Source organism: Larus michahellis, chromosome Z (genome assembly GCF_964199755.1).
Source record: "Larus michahellis chromosome Z, bLarMic1.1, whole genome shotgun sequence".
Classification (NCBI taxonomy): domain Eukaryota; kingdom Metazoa; phylum Chordata; class Aves; order Charadriiformes; family Laridae; genus Larus; species Larus michahellis.
This window is the reverse complement of record NC_133930.1, coordinates 58,027,921-58,047,014: the sequence shown is the minus strand read 5'-3', so window position 1 is coordinate 58,047,014 and position 19,094 is coordinate 58,027,921. Positions and strand designations below refer to the sequence as shown.

General features: G+C 38.7%; 1 protein-coding gene across 2 annotated transcripts in view; it reads right to left on the bottom strand.

The window, feature by feature from the left end:
* Positions 1–16,171: 16,171 nt before the first annotated feature.
* SLC12A2 (solute carrier family 12 member 2) overlaps positions 16,172–19,094 on the bottom strand; it is a 65,201-nt gene continuing 62,278 nt past the window's right edge. For both annotated transcript variants that reach the window (XM_074569191.1, XM_074569190.1), the window contains 2 exons: positions 18,846–18,913; positions 16,172–17,949 (listed from right to left, as the gene is read on the bottom strand). In XM_074569191.1, the coding sequence (XP_074425292.1) occupies positions 17,814–17,949; positions 18,846–18,913 (204 nt within the window). In that variant the 3' untranslated portion in view covers positions 16,172–17,813. The remainder of the gene's footprint in view (positions 17,950–18,845; positions 18,914–19,094) is intronic.

The following is a 19,094-nucleotide window of genomic DNA, read 5'->3' as shown; positions in this document are numbered from 1 at the left end:
TTCTAAGGGATTTTATTGGACTGACTTGGAATCAACAGTTAAACTTTGGTGTAGTGGATGTGGTCTGCAGACACACAGCTCAAGAACCTGCCTTTGTGCTAAACCCACAGAAGAATTCAGGAGCGTCGATGCACTGCAAAACTAAATATAGCAAATATCTCAATGCCATAAGTGTGTTTCTTAATTCTTCCCATGTGTTATAAATGAAGCCTAAGCACCTAAACTAATCAGTGCTGCAAAACACACAAGTCTTAAATCCAAGAAAAGGGCTGGATTTATGAACTTTACTCTGAGGGGACGAAGATTCACAACTCTACATTCACACTTCTTAAAGCAGCAGAGAAGGAAAACATGAGAGGGCAGAAATACATTTTGTATCTAAAATAAAATCCCAGTCCCTAGTGCAACTGCTTATGTATTTGACACCAAATTGCTATAGCAGAGATAGGAAATAAGTTCTTTGCTTCCATAGCCTTACAGAACTGAGGAAGGAGCTGGTTTCTCATGCGACCTGTGAAGATTGTTCCAAGAATGCCAACCGTATGTCAGCATGGGCGGTCACAGAAATTTTTAACCTGTGTATCTGGACACGATTTTAGTACAAGCAAGCCTCCTTGCTGCTTGGGCTTGTCAAGAATGAAGTATTTCTACCCGTGGCCAAAACCATATCTTGAGACACAAGGGATGCCAGCAGAAACAGCTGGGGGTGTACCATCACTTTGACGCCATGAAAAGTACTTGTTACCCAAGCAGGGATTTTGAGGTTTAAAATTCTGAACTCCAAGGACAAGCAGGAGCTCAGCAGCACTTCCATGCATCAGAGGGTGTCTACATTGTACCACAATATATCTTGAACATAAGCTTGAACAGCTTGAACAGCTACCTCAAATCTAGCTAACCTTAGAAACCACTGCTACAAATGACACCATGAAGAAATTATGAAAAAGTGACGGAATGAACGTTAACTCATCATGAATGAGAAACACAGGACACTTGCTCAGGGGTCTGAACTCCAGTCAGGCATAGGAATAGCAACTGAATATGCTGAGGCACTAAAACGGGGAAGCATACACAGATCTATAGTAACTTAAAGAAATAATACCCACAAATTTAAAAGTCTAACCATTCTCACTGTTTTACCAGCAGGAGTATTAAAGCACAGGGAAAGCTAAGACTGTCAAAGTCCAGACAAGAAAACTGCTAGATGGGAACACTAGGTTCCTACTGTATCTGAATCAGAAAAAAAAAAAAAAAAAAAAGAGAATAGCACCGTAGCAGTTTTTTAGTGCACTGTATATTTTAAAGTCCTGTTCTTACATAAAGTAAATTTTATATACTTTTATTAACTTTCCATTAACAGTAACACGTCTTCTATCTTTTTACTGCTGGCAGTATTACATTACTGCAGTTTTATCCACTTCTGGTATTTTTATACTGTTTACATATTTATAGAAATATCTTACATTTCTATACTTCGTCCTATAGCGTTTTCTACCCAATGTAGACTCAACAAAATCCTGTCAGTTGCCAGTAAAATTTGCCCTGGGGCAGGGCTATAAACAAGCTGCCAAAAAAGAATTTCAAAAAAATCCCAGAGAACGTATATATGACCATAGCTACACAGACACTCCCTCTTCACTGCAATGAAGAGAACTGATGAATAACTGTCTCTGCTACACCAGAATTTTGGAAAGTTTTTGAATTCTAGGCCAGATCACCAAAGCGACAGCTGAACACCAGATGTGTTTTCAAGGCCTGGCTTGTGGTTTGAAGCCAAAGAATACATATGCATTCAGAAAACAGGACCCTAAGCCCAGTATATTTATTTAGCAAAAATAATGCATTATGTATATCTAAGTGATGCAAAGAACAAGGGCCTAAACCTGGATTTCTGAATTCTGGAAAATAATTGCCATATCTCTAGGTCTTAATATTCCTCATGTGGAGACAGCTTATGGAAGTTCATTGTCCTTCTCTCTACCCTATGCGTTTAGACTGAGAAATTGACTGACATTGAAATGACTGACATTCATCACTGAGAAAGAAAAAAGGCGGGGGGAAAGTGGTGTCAAATAACCACCAGGCCATAACCTTCAAGTGCACATTCAATTTTTTTTTAAAAACACGACTTTTAAGGTAAAAATCAACACACAGATCAACCGTATCACCAAAAGGCACAAGTTTCATGAGCCATCAGTGTGCACTAGCAGCCCAGAAAGCCAATCGTACCCTGGGCTGCATCAGGAGAAGCGTGGCCAGCAGGTCGAGGGAGGTGATTCTGCCCTTCTACTCCACTCTCGTGAGACCCTACCTGGAGTACTGCGTCCAATTCTGGAGCCCCTACTAAAAGAAAGATACGGACGTGCTGGAACGTGTCCAGAGAAGGGCCACGAGGATGATCAGAGGGCTGGAGCTGAGGACAGACAGAGAGTTGGGGTTCTTCAGTCTGGAGAAAAGAAGGCTCCGAGGAAACCTCCTAGTGGCCTACCACTATCTTAAGGGGACCTACAAGAAAGCTGGTGAGGGACTTTTTAGGATGTCGGGTAATGGTAGGACTAGAGGGAATGGATTAAAACTAGAGATGGGACGATTCAGACTGGACGTTAGGAAGAAGTTCTTCACCATAAGGGTGGTGACACACTGGAACAGGTTGCCCAGAGAGGTGGCGGAAGCCCCATCCCTGGAAGTTTTTAAGGCCAGGCTGGATGGGGCTCTGAGCAACCTGATCTGGTGGGAGATGTCCCTGCCCATGGCAGGGGATTGGAACTACATGATCTTTAAGGTCCCTTCCAACCCTAACAATTCTATCCTATTCTGTAAGTTTCATTGCCATTTTGTCTGTCACAGGAAAATCACGTAGCAGAATCCTGAAAGTAGGCAAGAAATAACTGATTAAAAAATTACCAATTCAATAGAAAGGCTGCAAAGTATTTCACCCCCAAGCACTCTTCTCCCCATTCATATAACTTTTCTGAAAGCCCTAAATTCTTAAAAATCAGAAATAAAGGCAATTACAAGCATCTAAGATAGAGAACAATGAGAACATTATAGCAGCATGGCTCCCACACAACACTGACAGGCACAAATGACCTGTCCTTTAAGTCACCTGTAAACATTTAAGTCTAACATCAATGAGGAAAGGTTGTTTAATACAAATATAACACATCTGACATGCTATAATGAGATAGGATGATTTTGGGTACACATTTTTACCTGGACATAAGCACAGTTAACCCAGGATGAAGTGATCAAACTTGCAGATTTTGAGATGAACTGTGGCAAAACCCATCAATTCGTACCTCTTCGAAACTGGCTTTTAATACCATATAAGCTTCATATTATACACTTAAGTATTAAAAACCAAGATTAAATTTCCAGCACCAGTCTCCCTCGCAGCCTTACTAACTCAGCACTGCCTAAAGCATAGCCTTAGCCTGCTCTTGCCTACACAACATCCAAGCTGCACTTGTTTCCAGGTCCTCCTAGTTTTATAGGCAACCACAATCTTCAGTGTCAGAACTGGAGACAAGTCTGCAGTCCCACACCATCTGGCAGTCACAGAATTTCTTTCTTTTTACATCTAAATTACTCAGAAATTATGCAAACACTAACTTAACAATTTCTGTGTCACATTTTTGAAGGCCATTATACTGTAAAATGACAGCTATTATTTGGCACAGTATTGCTGGATGCCTTATTTTCATGGCATTGATTCAAATACACATCTGAAGAACCTAATATATTTATTCATGAGTTTGCTGCAGTCTTTATTTTCCCTCAAATTCTGTTCTAAGTTTCAGATAAGGCCTCTAATGGACTAGGTCACTGCACATATTAAGATCACTTCTTTCAAGGAAGACTTTTTCTAAATTAAAATCTGTTCACCTAGCTAGTCAAACTATGATAGCAAATCAACTAATAAATGTGCAGGAAAATTCCAGCCCTACTAATAGCATCATCCTGACATTTTTATGAATAAAAGCATTTTCATATGATCTTCAGTTAAATTTTCCTCATTTTTCAATAAGCCTAAAAAAGCCATCAAGTTTCCATTTCTTCAGAAAACATGCAGGCACACAGATGAGGCAAAGTCTCAGCTTCTACAGAACTTGCAACGTGACATTGAACACATTGGACAAGGACAAAAAAAATGTCCTTTTTCAGTGTTGGGCTTAGGATTTTCAACTCAGTGGAAGAATTCTTAACATCGCATGTAAAGCTGAGCCTAAAATCTAGCCAATAACTTTAAACACTAAAATTTGAATACCTTACATTGTAATCATATTTTTGTCCATTTTGCAACATTAACTGATCAAAACGACCTACCCTATAGCCCACACCTCCTCTCCAGTCTGAAAACCTTTTATGAAAAGGAGAGGGGAAGTTCTGAACAAAACACCTTCCTTCAGAACTTGCATTTTAGTAGACAGTCAGATCTCCCACCCTACCAGGTGTTTCAGCTAGTTGTTTCTACTATAAACTTAGGTACACTATTATCATCAGCCTTGTGTGCTGCATTGCCCAACATTTATTTTTTCTGTTCAAATCACTCTTTCTGGCATCTGTTTTGAATCATTTCCCTCCGTAATTTCCACGCATCTCCCTGTCTCTTAGTGTTTTCTTCACAATGAAAGTAATACTCAGGGTTTATACCATCTATGCTTAGTAAACGCATGCAGTCATTCCCACTTTGGAGGGGAGGGTTAAAAGAGGTCTTAATTTAGAATTTACCAGCTCATATGCATCACTCCTGGCATCAGCTTTTATTGCCTTCATATCTTTATACAAGTGTTGATGAGAACAGGTCACAATGGCGCCATTGCTACCACAGTAATTGAAGCTCCTGTCAGCACTTCCCAAGTAGAATCCTGTATTTGGTCTTATTACGTAGCTGTAATAATGCTCAAAAGTGAGTGTGTAAGGCTGATGTGGAAGTCTATGTGCTTCTTTCCTTTGTTACTCCTGAAAATATATTATTTCGTCAAATGTCTATGTTTATGAACAAATGTAAAGTAGTTTACTTATTAATAATTCACTTAGACACAGATCAATTTAAAAGAAACCAAACTGGGTAACACAGTGGATCCAACTTCTTTTTTAAACCAGGTTTTAGAAAAAGTATTTTTCAAATGGACACAAGTTGTCTATTTCTGGATCAATGAACGTTTTTCCAAACTATATCCCAGCCATGTACAAAGTAGTAACGTATGATACTGCTAAGAGATTTATCTGAAGGAATTAAATTCAATTAGCTGTAAAACAAGGGGGGTTTTCTCTGTTTTTTATAAGTCATAAACCCAAAATTAAATATAAAAACCTGAGAACATCTGACATTTGCTAGCTGAGAGACTGAAAATTGATAGTTAAGAAAAAAGAAAGCTTGAAATGCCTGTCACTAAATTTAGTAATTGGTTCACAGAGTTTAGAAAAGACAAATTTAAAGCAAAAAAACAACTACAGTATTTTTAAGGACAAACTCACTACTGAGATACCTCAGCTCTTTGTCTCTCGCTCTTGATTAGTAAGACTAATATCACCAGACAGTTTAAGTCAACACTAGTCCCATCTCTGGAAAGTGCGAAGTATTTCTCAACAGGCCTCTGAACTTTGTAGAAAAGCACTTTTCTGAATCATCCATTGAATTCTTAGACACACAATGCACAGTATTTTAAGCCTTTCATTTCAGTATGCCTAAAACTCAGTGAAATCCTTACAATGAGTACTATTGTTCACTGATCAAGCACACCAAGATGGTCTTAAATAGCTGCTCTTGAATCAGAGTGAGCTTCATTGGGATAGCTCCTAATGTAGCCCATCTATTAATATTACTCCATGGAAAATACCAAGTATACCAGATGTGCTGTTAACTAAATGGATTGAAATTCCTTTGCCTGCTTACCATATGATGCAAAGAAACAATATTTCTAAGTATCCCACAGAATAATAAGATCCATTCAGTCTCAAAACAGCTGTTTTTTGGCTAAACAGTAGCTGTCCTGGAATCCAGTTTTAAAGCCAACATGAAAGTAGAAAGTAGACTCTTTGAAAGGAAATTTGATAGTTATAAGTCATTTTTCAGCTGCTGAGAACACAGATGTAAATTTTATAAATGTGCCCACTTCAAAATACAAGAGTTTGTGGAATCTGGACCTAACCACAGATGAGTCCTGTTTCCTTCTGCATGGAGTGAGTTACATCCACCACTTCCTCAGTCTAGCCTCCTCTCCTGAGAAGAGGAGCAACACTTGCTTCATGCGACGCTGACCAGAATATGATAGCATTACGCAGTCATATTATTGATGCGAATCCAACATGTTGTAAGGCACTGCAATGTCTTCCCAGTCTATCCTTTCCTTTTCACGGACTGAACTGGCTCTTGTGTATATGTATTTGTATTTAACGTCCTGTGTACTCCTATATGTTCCCCAACTTCTTCCAGTGAAAAGAAAACTAAGCTACCCTTCATCAGGACATGTGTTTTTATGGAAAGCACAGTCCAGAAGAAATAGCCAAGAATAACAAACCACAGTAACCAAAGCTTGAATTGAGCACCAGCAAAGCAAATAATTGACAAGCTCTTGTTTCCATAAAGTTACATTAAAAACCCACTAAAACACTGCTGCTTGCGAGACAAAAAGCCGGTAAAAAAGAATATGAGATGGGCCTCAAATATGTATATAGCTTGGTATGGCTAATAAAATAAAAACACAAACACAAACCCATACTTTGTGGAAAGCAGATTTTTTTTTAGTGTTTCTGAAGTTTCAAGAGTGACATCACAGAAAATTGAGCCATACGTGTCTATTTATCCATGGAAAATTGGGCCATACATATTTATCCATAGAACGTGCAAAAACATTACAGTCACAGTGCCAGATTTACCTGCTTTATCTCTCTGACAATACTTTCCAAAATGAATATCATAGAAATGTCTTCTAGACATGAGAAGGAACCACTCTTAAGTCTCTCAGCCCTTTATCTCTCTTCAGACTAACAGTTGTTCAGATTAACAACTAGCATCAGTTAATATTATATAATATTTTTTTTGTGAAATAATCATCAGCTGGTTAGGAAAGCTGCTTAGTTTTGCTTTTGTTTAGTGTTGCTACCTAATTAAACACTCTGGTTTTCTTAATTTTTCACTTTCAGCCATAATTTTTTTTAAAAATTTGCCTCTCAGTTTCCTAGTGTCACGACTTCTCCTGTATTTGTCTCCATGGCATTCAGAAGTGTCATCTCCAAAAGCAGTGCACCCATCACCAATACGCATAAATATACAGAGACTCACTCTGTCACATGCTACTGTAGTAGCACGTCAAAGAACTATGCATTCAGACATAGAATGCAGTCTACATCAAACAAGCACACAGGGATGAAAGCTGGTTATGAAAGAAACCAAGAGCAAATATTCTAAAGTGACCCAGCCAAAAAGCAAGATTTGTTAAAAAGCAAGAGGAAATAGAGTCCAGAATATGGTCCACATAAGCTGTCAAATCCCAACACTTTCAGTGATGCAAGTAATATGAAGTATTCCGTAACTAAATGGCTAATTATGAAGAAAAAAAAAAGATTAAAAACAGTGAGGAAAAAAAAAAGCAAAATTCTTTAAGCGCTTCCATAGTACACTGTGCTTTTTAAAAAAAAAATAAAATTAGTATGCACAGAGGGAATTCATACACTCTACGCACCAGCTCTGACAGAAAATGGAAATAGCAAGAAAAATCATTCAAAATGTTAGGCTGATTACCACTACTACGAAGTTTTTCCTTCACATGCACCCTCATTTGAGTAAGACCCCACATCTGCACTCCCAGGTATCCTATAACACTTCACCAATGCCTTTTTATGTCCATGCAAGACCTTAGTTTCTCTCCAGAAGAGTGAGAGAAAAACAGGTGACAAAGTTCTGGCCTTCCTCCTCTTCTTGGCACTCACTTACCCCCAATTCTATTCCATGGTTCATGCATTTCTCAGTCTGTCCCTTCTGTCCTCACTCTCTGAGTTCCCAATATTCTTCTGACACCCAAAACATGCACTTCACTAATCTCTCTAATCCATGATCTATCTTTCTTTCATCCTTACGTGAACTGAATGTGCCAGTTAATGGTTTCCATTTAAATTCCCATCCTCTTAAAATTCCCATCCTCTTAAAAATTCCATTATGACACTTACGATGTCCTCTCCAAAACAGAACCATAGGATCTCCTTCACAGGCATTCATGTTCTGCCAGTTGGCTTCGACATACTATTTCACAGCTACTGTAGTGGCAGACTGATATAAATTTTCTTGACTCTCAACTCCTAAGTCGAGACATGGATTGCTTCTAACATTTTTGCAGATGATTTTATATTCCTTTCTATTCTCCTAAGAGCATATGTATAAACATCTCAGAACGTACTTGCAAGAGACAACTGAAAGAAGCCACCTGATTACAGGCTCTGGTACTTAACAGGGTATTTGAAACACAGCAGTATCTGTTGGAGGGGTAATGCAGCTGGGAAAGCGATTTGAGAGATTTCTTGAGTGTCTTGGTGATAATTTCTTGATGCAATGGCTCAAAAAGACACCTAGGACAAACTCTCCACTGAATGTTTTCTCACAAGAAATAATTGTCTGGGGATGTAAAAGCCAAGCTTTCTTGGCTGCAGCGATAACGACAAAGAGCAGAGTTTAAAATCCTGAGGAAAGTAAGCAAGACAAAAGGCAGAATTATAGCCTTAGACCTTCAGGAGAGCAGACTTTGGCTTCTTTTAAGATCTTGCATAGCTGGTTCCCACAAGAGACTGCTCTGCGGGGCAAAGAGACACAGAAAAGCCAGCTGATATTCAACAACAACCTCTTAAAAGCACAAAAACCTTCCAATCAGATGTGCAGGAAGTTGAGCAAGCATGGCAGAAGGCCAGCACAGATGAAACAACCTCTGTATGTAATCAAACACAAGTACACAGAAGGTGGATGCAGGGACTGGCTGCCCATGAAGAACATCAGCACACTGGCCAAGTGTACAGGGATGAAGTCTGCAAATCCAAAGCTGTTGCAATTGAAACTAGTGAGAGATGTGAAGAACAATAAAATGGGCTTCAGTTCACTTGTCGCAAAATACTAAGGAAATAAGCAAGCCCAGCATAGTCACCCAGATGACTGGGGACTGGGCTGGAATAAAATGTAAGAGAAGATTCAGAAAACAGGTTTTTCATCTTAAGAAGAGAAGGCAGTAGGGAGGTCTTTTTTAAGTCTTCAGTAACCTAATGGGAATGCACTCGTCCTGGTGAACAATAGGATGAGAGACAATAGACAACTTGCAACACTTGTAATTTGAACACAAGAACAGATGCCCAGAGTGGCCTGGAGATATCAAAACCTCAACCTGACAAGGCCCTGAGCAATCTGGTATACCTGGAGCTGCTTTGAGAAGGGGGTTGGGATAGACAACCTCCACAGTCCTTTTCCAAAACAATTTAGTTTACAAGTATGATAATTCCCCAAATATAGAGCCAGATACTTTAAAAACGTTTATGTATTACTCCTGGAAAAGAAGTTGTAGCTTTGTTTTATGAACAGTTCTTAAAAAAAAATCCTGCAAGAACAATTTCTTAAGACCACAGCTCTCTTACTAAAGCAGGGACAGGAGGGCAGCTGGAAGAGTGAAAGAATTTCTCTAATGCTTTTTAAAGTTAAGAAAAGGAAATTATACCCTATCCATAAATAACTGCTCACTAGTGGCTCTCCTGGAGGATGAACTGCAAAAATCTGTCAAACAGCATGACCTGACCAGCCCCACCATTACTACTGCCATCATGAAATTTTTAAGTCTTAGGAAGAACCTTGTCATTCCTTCAAGCTCCACGTACCACAGACTAATTTCAAAGATCCATACATATATTGTAGCGGCACCAGTGAAACTACATGACATCTTTTCCTGCCTTTGGTTAGATTTGGGAAGTAGATAGCTTGGATCTTACCTTATGTTTATGGACTGAAGGAACAAGCTGTGTTACGTATTTGATTTTTATCACTAACAACTAATTATCCCACAACACAGCAATGTTTTAAAGTTAGAAGTAATTACACAGCATTGATTTAAAAGTGCTTCCCATTAAAGGAAAGAAAGAACATTCCTAGTATTCAAAGCAAAACCTAGAAATCAGAATTTGATCGGAATTCCAGATCTGCCACTGAGTCACTTCCTGGCTTAAAAGCTGCCATAGAATATGGTTAATTACTGTCAGAACAAGGACAGGACTACAAACTCAGAACCTATTGCCCTTTATTTAGAGGCTGACTACCTATAGCCAAAGCTACAGTAGGAGAAGATGCTTTTTATTACTAACCTTGCCTAATCCTGCGAAAGTGGAAATTTCTTGTTTATGATGCATTTGGATTGATGGTGCACAGATAACATTTGTAAAGACAGACACCAAATCATAAATTAATTGTGGTGTGTCTGGGATAGAATGGGTTTTCTAGAATGACCTAAGAGTTTCAGGGTTGGCCAATAGTACAGGATGGAAAAAGTCAGAATGTTTTTCTGGCTTAGCTCCCAGGTTGACAAGTAATCATAACCCTTTTTTTTTTTTTTTTTTTTTTTTTTTTTTTACCCATTGGAATCATTTGCATCATGGTGACTCCCAGATCCCAGTGGAAAATCAAAAATCAAACCTCATTTTTCTAGATACTTACAAACATGGCAAGAACAAGAAAGCAGCAACCCCCAAAGCCTGAAATACAACAAAATAAAAATATTGTGGCTAAAGAGTGCTTAGTAAGTTTTGGCATGTATTTGCCAAAGCTTGAATTTTCCCAATAAATCCTACCATGTCTGAAATATTACTATTGCTAGTTGAAGGATACAGAAAGATTTTAATGAGAATAAAGACTATTAAAATTAATAACACTCAACTGTGCAATCAAAAGTAAAATGAAATTCTATATGAGGTTAGCCAAAATCCCATGGGAAAGCCCACACTATTCTGTGGTTAGCCTTGATTTCACATGTTAATACTGTGAATGGCTGTTGTTGGTTGACTCCATAAAATGTCATTTCCTTTGAGGTACAAGCTCCTTTTGGCAGGCACTGTGCTTTGACCTGCTATAATTTCTAGGTTACCGATGGTTAAACTACTATGTTTTACTGCAAGCAACAATGCTTAACTTTTGTGCATATATTTTTGCATTTTACATCTGCTTGGATTTTTTTTTTTTTTACAGCCACTGCTTATCAGAGATGAGTTGCATTAAATTAACTAAAATATTTATAAAACACGCTAACATTGGATTATCTGGCATATTCTTTTGTACATATATCCTAGCCCCGACTTCATGTATAATTTTTTTAAGTACTGTTCTAAATGTTTATGTAATTGGTAACAGTAGTACAAAGGACCTGTTCAAGAGTCCCTACAATTTGCAACACTGTGGTTAAACCATCCATCCAGGCAGCTTGGTCTGAAAGAATAAATGACCACACAGGGCTGGAAGTGAGGATGTTTCAAGGCTAATCCCAGCTCCCTAATTTTCAGCCAGAGCCTGTGGAAATCCTTTGCTTGTGACTCCATTTTACCATCTGTTTTGTTGAGACAAATTTAATTGCACAGAGATGTTCCAAGATTTAGTTATTAGTTGTAAAACACTTCAACAGAGTGATAAAGTTATTCTCAAGCTTAATAAGCATGGAAATACTTAGTACTACACTATTCCGTTTCCTCCAACACTTTAAATAGCCAGTACCTGAATATTTTGGGATGACTCAAAGCTTTTATCATCTTGCTCCTACCTCTGTACTTGTAAAAGATGGTGGATGTTTGTCTTGTTTGTTGCTTATGAAGGAAAAAATATCTTGTTGAATTGTTATGGATCGCTCTGAAACTAGATGGGACACATTTTGTTTTCTAACATCTCTTTTCTCTCTGCCTGCAGATTTTATCCTTCTGGTCTCTAAGGTTAACACAGATCAAAACAGCCACTAAGAAAAGCAAGCATCACCCAGTGCTTTATGAAATGGTGGCTCCTTGGTGGTGAATACGCTGTTTGAACTCAGTATCTCCCTGCAGATTCCTGCATCCTTTAGGACAAAACCAGAGTACTTTTCCCACAACGGGAGAGGGGGGAAAAAATAATATTAAATATTTATCCAATTTACAGTCAAGATTATGAAAAACTTAGTGCAAAAGAATACTATTTTGCGGATATGCGTTAAGTTTATTGAGAGCACTACGTCCTTTAGTCCATGAAACCGAAGGAACAGTGCAAGAATAGTGTATTTGACACAGCAGTTTCAGGCACTACCTGACATGTGGAAAGACAATAGTGCCACCTGGCGTTACTACTGCAGTTTGAATTCACGAAAACCTGTACGGAGAAAGTATTTCTTTCACAAAAAATGATCTTTTATTAGCAGGATTTTGCAACTATTACTGTGGACAGGAACTCAGGGGCTATGAAGGCGACGCACCTAGACCCAGAACCTCACACTAGAATTTGTTTAGACTACAGCTCATCAGGGTCAGTTTTCCCTAGCTGCCTGCAGGGTAGGAGCAGAGTTGTGAGGCCCTTTTCTCACCTCCAGGTCCTAGTGCGCTTAGATTCCTGTTAACAGCAAAAATACATTTCCGGCACACAACACCACGCACCAGCAAACAGCAGAGCACTTTACAAAAGGGCAGGCTTACGGCAAGCCAGCAAGGGCAGCTGTCCGCGGAGGCTGCACGGCATCCCACGCCACCCTCAGCCGCCGCCACGCTCCCACGGCCGCCGCCGGCCCGCGGCGACGGTTTAACGGCCGCCCGTACCACAGGACAAGCGTCCCGCCCCCCGCCCCGCAGCAGCCAATAAGAGGACGGGGGGAGACGCCTGCAGCCAATAGGAGCGCGGAACGGCGGGGATGGGCGGTGCCGGGGTGTGCCCGGTATTCAGCGGCCGGGTCGGAGGGGCGGCAGGCCTGTGAGGGGCGCGAAATGGGGCTCTTTGGAGGGAGGCTGCTTAAGAAGTTAAATTCAGCATTGCCTGGCATTTTAAATGCTGAGCGCTTCCATTTTCCCTCACCCCATGACATTGTGACAAAGATGGCTGTGCGGGCTACGTGAGGGCAGCTTCTCAGCCCTGGGCCTGCAGAAGCAGGGCAGACAGGGAAGGGAGACAGGCTGGCAGGGGGCAGGGTGAAAGCAGAGTTCTGGAGCTGCAAAGCCAACCGTTTCTGGAAGAGAGAGAGCAAGCAGATCAAGGGTGAGACCAGCAAAGAAACCGTTCTCAGACTCCTTGTTCAGCTTTCAGTTCTGTGCCCACTGACACCAATGAGAACAGGGGTGTCAGCAGTCAACGCAGGCTTGACTTGCGCCGTGTCACACAGATAATTTCTGGTTGTGCACCTTGTCACCAAGTGTGATGTATACAGCCTAAAGCATAGAGTACAATTTCTTTGTTAATTGTGAGCTGGGCCTCTGGGCATATAAGATGCCTGACGAAATTTCAAGAGAAAGGTCTTCATGTTCTGTTTGGAGAAGGTGCATGCTAGTGCTGCAACACTTAACTCTTCCGGTTCAGAAGTTGAGAAAGTGGTGATTTTCCCCAGCTTGTTTCCCTCTCCTAAATGCAGGCATCAGGCTCCATCAACTTAATCCACACTGTTAACTCTGAAAACCTGTTCCACACCATGCTGTCAAGAGGCAGAGTAGCAAGAAAGATTTGATGATTTTCACCCAGCACCAAAGGGAAGCAAGGCACTTATACTGGAGCAGAACAACATTCAATGCCTTCATAGTCTCACAGACCTGGAGCCTAGCTCCTGTGCCAGCTGAACATAAACCAGGTTTTAGGTATGGTGGCAAGCTTCACAGGATCCCACAGAGGTTATACAAGAAGTGTAACTATACTAATGACAAATATTCACCAAGGTGATGGGAGTCGTGCTTTCCTGCTTCAAAACAAAACCAAGAAGAGTTGTGCAGGGTGAACCTTCACTGTTTGATTGTGTAGTCACATGATGAGATCAACCTTGATCCAATTTTCATTTTTAGCTTTGAAAGCATACGTGAAGTCACTCATCAGTGAATTCAGATAATAGTACTCTATCATTATCAAGCACTTCTCCAGCAAAGAGGAGGATCTAAAAAACTGCTACATACTTTCTTCTCTACCTCTTTACATTCTGAAACAGGTTAGAGCCAATGCCATAGAAGTTGGCAGTGTTAACAAATGTTTCAACTGTCCTCCAAACTTCACTCTCAGGGCTTAGACTTAAATGCATGAAGAAACTTAATCATCAATTATTTAGTAAATTAAGGATATACAGTAGACGTCTGAATTGATTTGAGGTTAGTTTTAAAACAAAAAAAATCTCAGTTACCCAGCTACACTGGGAAACACCAGAATTGATGAGGTTAAAAAGTTCTTCAGTGGTTCTAAGTATCTATCATTTGATAGGAGAAAACAACTTGCCATTTCTCACTATGCTCTTGAACTTACGATTTTTCAGCTATTTTCTAGTTGAATGTGCATTAGTGGAGCTAACGCCAAGCTTGTCTTGCTTACAACCAGCTTTGCAACTGAGTCTTAAAAATTATTTTCCCAATGTATTTCCTCATATCCCAGTGGACTACTGTTTTCAGGAAGGAGGAGTTAGACAGTCCTTCGCTATTCTAAGAGGCAAAACAAATTACATATGTAATAGGAACAAGTTTTCAGATACTAATGTTCCAGCTTAATCATACCACGTGTTGCGGACTGGTCTGCATTGTCTGTCAAGTCATGACAAATTTTAGACAGCAAAAGAAGGTTTATTTTTCTTATGCAACCACTGCTGTTCCTAGCCCAGTAGCAGCAAACATTCCCCTTGTACCAGACACCTGAATGGCTTTAAGTTCTACTCATGGTCCTATGCAAATTCTACAATAAAGGTAAGCATCAGGTGCATGCAATAAGCTTATTCACATATCAGGAACTATTTTCAGCATTATCTGTTGAAATAGGAACATCATTCCCTATCCCCCACCGATAAAAAAGGCTTTGTTAGACAAGGCAGTTGTATTGAACTCATTTCCTTTTATTGCAGTGACATCCCCCTGGTACAAAGTATTAACTGCAATAATTACGTTAAAACATTAGAAAAGCATTTGTGTGTGACAGTTACAGTACAGTATCAAATCTTACATCTTCAAACCAAGTGGGCCATTACCCACTAATGCTCAAATCTTTAAATTATTTTCAGTTATTTTTAAATATGTCAGAAAAAGCATATAAAAAGAATGTATGTAAAAGGAAACCTAAATACAAGTGAACAAATAAATAATTGATTTTCACCAGCTATTACTGTCTTTCTAAACCCATACAAAGAAACCTAATCTATAGAAGGTATGAATTGCCATGTGTAAGTGATTTCATTTTTCAAGTAATTAATAGTGATTGGAACGTAACTAAATTTGGCATCAAAATCAAAGCAGAAGTTGGAGTGACTGCCACTAACTGACATCTGTTGCAAACAATTACCATTAGCTGTTGAAATTTTAGTGTAGCAAATAATCATGAAACTTGACCTCATGCCTAGCGTTAGTGGACTTCTGAGAGTGCATGTGAAAAGCATTCTACGTTATTTCACAGACATTACCTTAACTATCCCCATATGCATATTTAGATATATTTTATATAATTTTATACACATATATGCATGTATACACACACTTCATTTGGTTTCTGTGTTACAGATCACAAGCAATGTTTTCCTGAATGGGCAAAAAAACCTTTTAAATAAGTGTACCTGTGCACATTTTTAAGATAGCAGCACTAAGTCCATGCCTTACTGTCCATCTGTTCAAAAGAATGTAACCCACAAAACAAGAAGAAACATGGCAATGATTCCACACATTCACAATGTGACATCCTTATACCCTAAAATACACTGTAAAGCCTGTAATCGATACATTGCTAAGTTTGATCACCACCCCCTCACCTGGAAGGAAACAGCACTTTTACTGCAAACTGTCTTGTCTTACAATGTTTATCATAACAAGCTGGGTTCATGCTGGCATCAGTTATCTCACACTTAGCAGCAAAACATGCATGTTTATTTTTCTTTTTTTTTTTTTTTTTTTGGAAGTGAAATGATTCAATAGTCTTAAATCCAATTGACAGAAACAGCAAAAAGGTTTTCTGCAGTTTACCAAGAACTTGACAAGTGTCTACTGCACTGTGTAGAATGTTTTTATCTTTATTCACAACAACTCGAAGCTCTACCTTGCCACACAATGATTATGCTTTGTCCTTCAAAAGGAACAGTTACATTTCAATTTGATTATGTATTTAGCATAAAAATACATCTTTTCTGTGCATCCTTAAATGAAAGTCACTCAAGCACTGGTAAACTGATCCAGTAGCATCTCCTATGCTAATATCAAAAGCTTGTGAAATGTTTTTAGGCAATCCTTTCTATCCAAAATATAATAGGAATTTAAAAAACAGTTCACATTACTAACCTTTATACAAAGGCTCAAGTGAAATTTCTTGTGTAGGTGTTCATAGTAGACTAAATTATGAAGTTTTCAAAATACACAATGAAAGGGCACACAAGATTGGCAGTTTTTTTATTGAACATAGAAAATGTATAAAGTAGGAAGTATGGAATAGATCTAAACTGCTAGACAATCAAACCTGAGTATTATTTAATAAGACTGAATATATTTTCTGACAACTGAATGAATTGACCTAAAAACATCTCCCCTAGTAACTAGTGGTCCTTTTAACCATTTGTTGAAAAATGCGAGAGAACTGTAGCTTTTACATTTCATATTGGATAGCAAGATTCCACATAGTGTTTACTGTTTTCTGTTAGATAGCATCACATTGCTTATATTATCCCCATTCAAGCCTTAAGTTGAGTTTTGTTTCAAAATAAGTTGAAAGTGACACCAAAACATAATAGGCCAAGAACTAGGACAGGTCTCTAGTAAGATAAAATCTGTAGTAAGATAAAAAGCCTTAGCCAGTAAGATGAATTTGATTTTCTATTAGAGCTACAGAGCAGAGACTGGTCACTATCCTTCGCCAAAGCAGCTGATATTAGCTGTATATTTCAGACTGGTGCCAAAGTATACATTGTCAGATGTGAGAAAATGATCCTCTCTGCTGGTAAAATTAGTTTTATTTTACATGTTACAAAATTTAGTAGCATGAATTATTGACAATAACGTCAGGAATTTGTTTTAGTTCAACTGACCTGCCCGAATTCTCACCTTTACATCTAACAGATAAAATAATAAAAAACCAAAAACTTTCTGACAATAGAAAACATACAGTACTAAAAACTAATAGCTCAATGGAAGACTGAAAAGCAGCATTCATTTTTATTGTAATATGGAAGAGACTAGAAACTAAAAGAAGTCTGATCTAAACTATTAGTTGAAGGCAGATTTTGACATTCTATATAAATTCACAAAATAGGATGTATGGATGAGATTTGGTTAATTTCAGAAGGCACCTCAAGGCTAAAAGGCTTTTATAAATCTATAATCCTTTCATTGATCAAAAATAAAACATTTTATTGCTGCTATTCAAATAGCAAACAAAAAGCTTGTCTTGTTCTTCAGTCTAACAAGGAGTCCTCCCCCATTAAGCAAGATTAAATTACAGAAAATATAGAATAAAACTGAAGATGTCACAACTTTAGAAATACAGTGACTTTCCTTGTGTGCTTTCAAGTCAGTGAAATAGTGAAAGAAGAGTCACTTTTTGCCTTTGTAATGTTAATAAACTACAGACCATGTCAGTCACTCTCCCCTGGGCACTGAAGTACCATTTCATCGTAGCTGTCCCATGTGCAGTACTCTTAGGAATAGAAGGTAAGAACACTCTGATGATTCCCACGAACAAGGAGAATTGGTGGCAGATCTTTAGAAAGAGCTTCTAACCAGGCCATGTATAATGCACTAGAAACCGCACCTTTTCGTGCAACTGGCAAACTCCTATAATTCACAAGAGAAAAAAGCATTCAATTAGAAACACCTGGTGGAGTACAAGTCATATCATATAAATACAAAAGTATGATTCTGCGAAGAGGTAGCTATTAAGTAAAATTTTGGAACCTTTTTGGTTTTTGGGTTTTGCTCAGAATTCAGTTCGTGAGTTGAGAATTCGTATCTTTAGCACCACAGTCCTTTACATCTATTTACCCCTCACTTTTGGCCTCTTACCACCATTTTGTAATTCAGGTAGTTTCATGAAGAATTCTCCTCAGTTGGAGATAATTTCTTGAAAGACTCTTCAAGATTTTAAAATACAGCTTTTTCTTAGGATGCTAGGGGTGGTGCAGTCTAACACTGCTTCTCACAATCCTTCCTAAAACCTGCCTTGCTCTTTTCTTTTGAAAACACTAAAGTCTATTTGCCCTCCTCAAACTTCACTTGTAGTACTACTTCACGGAGTTCTGAAGCAGGTTCCTGAAGAAAAACACAGCAAAGAAACCTACAAAGTAATTCCATGGAAATTCGTTGTCAGGATGATGATCTAACTTACCTATAGAGATTTCCTAGAAAAATAACTGAAAGGAAGGACCCAAAAGAGAGGGGAGTACCTGGCATGTGGGAGCAGAAGGAATGTGAGAATCCTGAGCCACACTACAAATGTGGAGGTAGTCACCTAAAACATTGTGTCAGAAGCACAGAACTACACAGGACATTCTTCATTCATCAGTGTAGTAGCTCCATGCTTCTAATAAATACTTTCAGCACTGAAACCTTCTTGGATATTTCTATACTTTAATGCCAAGCACAGCCTTTTTCCTAACCTGCATTTATGTATGTTTGTATTTCAAATTACAGTTCTGTATCAATTAAGGTAAGAGCACAAATCATTTACTTACATGACAATTATGTTAGCTGTACTTGAATGTTCTTTCAGCAACTCATTTAGTCTAATCTGGCGGTAAGTCTGTAATTAAAAAGAAACTAGTTAGGAAGATCTTTTATAAAAAACTCCAAGTTCCTTTATGCAAGGAAAAATGAAAACCAGTTAAGATCAGTTCGTATGAGTCACTTATAGAAAGCATGTACTTCCACCTCAGTTTGGCAACTTGTTCGTTTTTCCTAAATGCCTACAGTTGCCCGGCTGG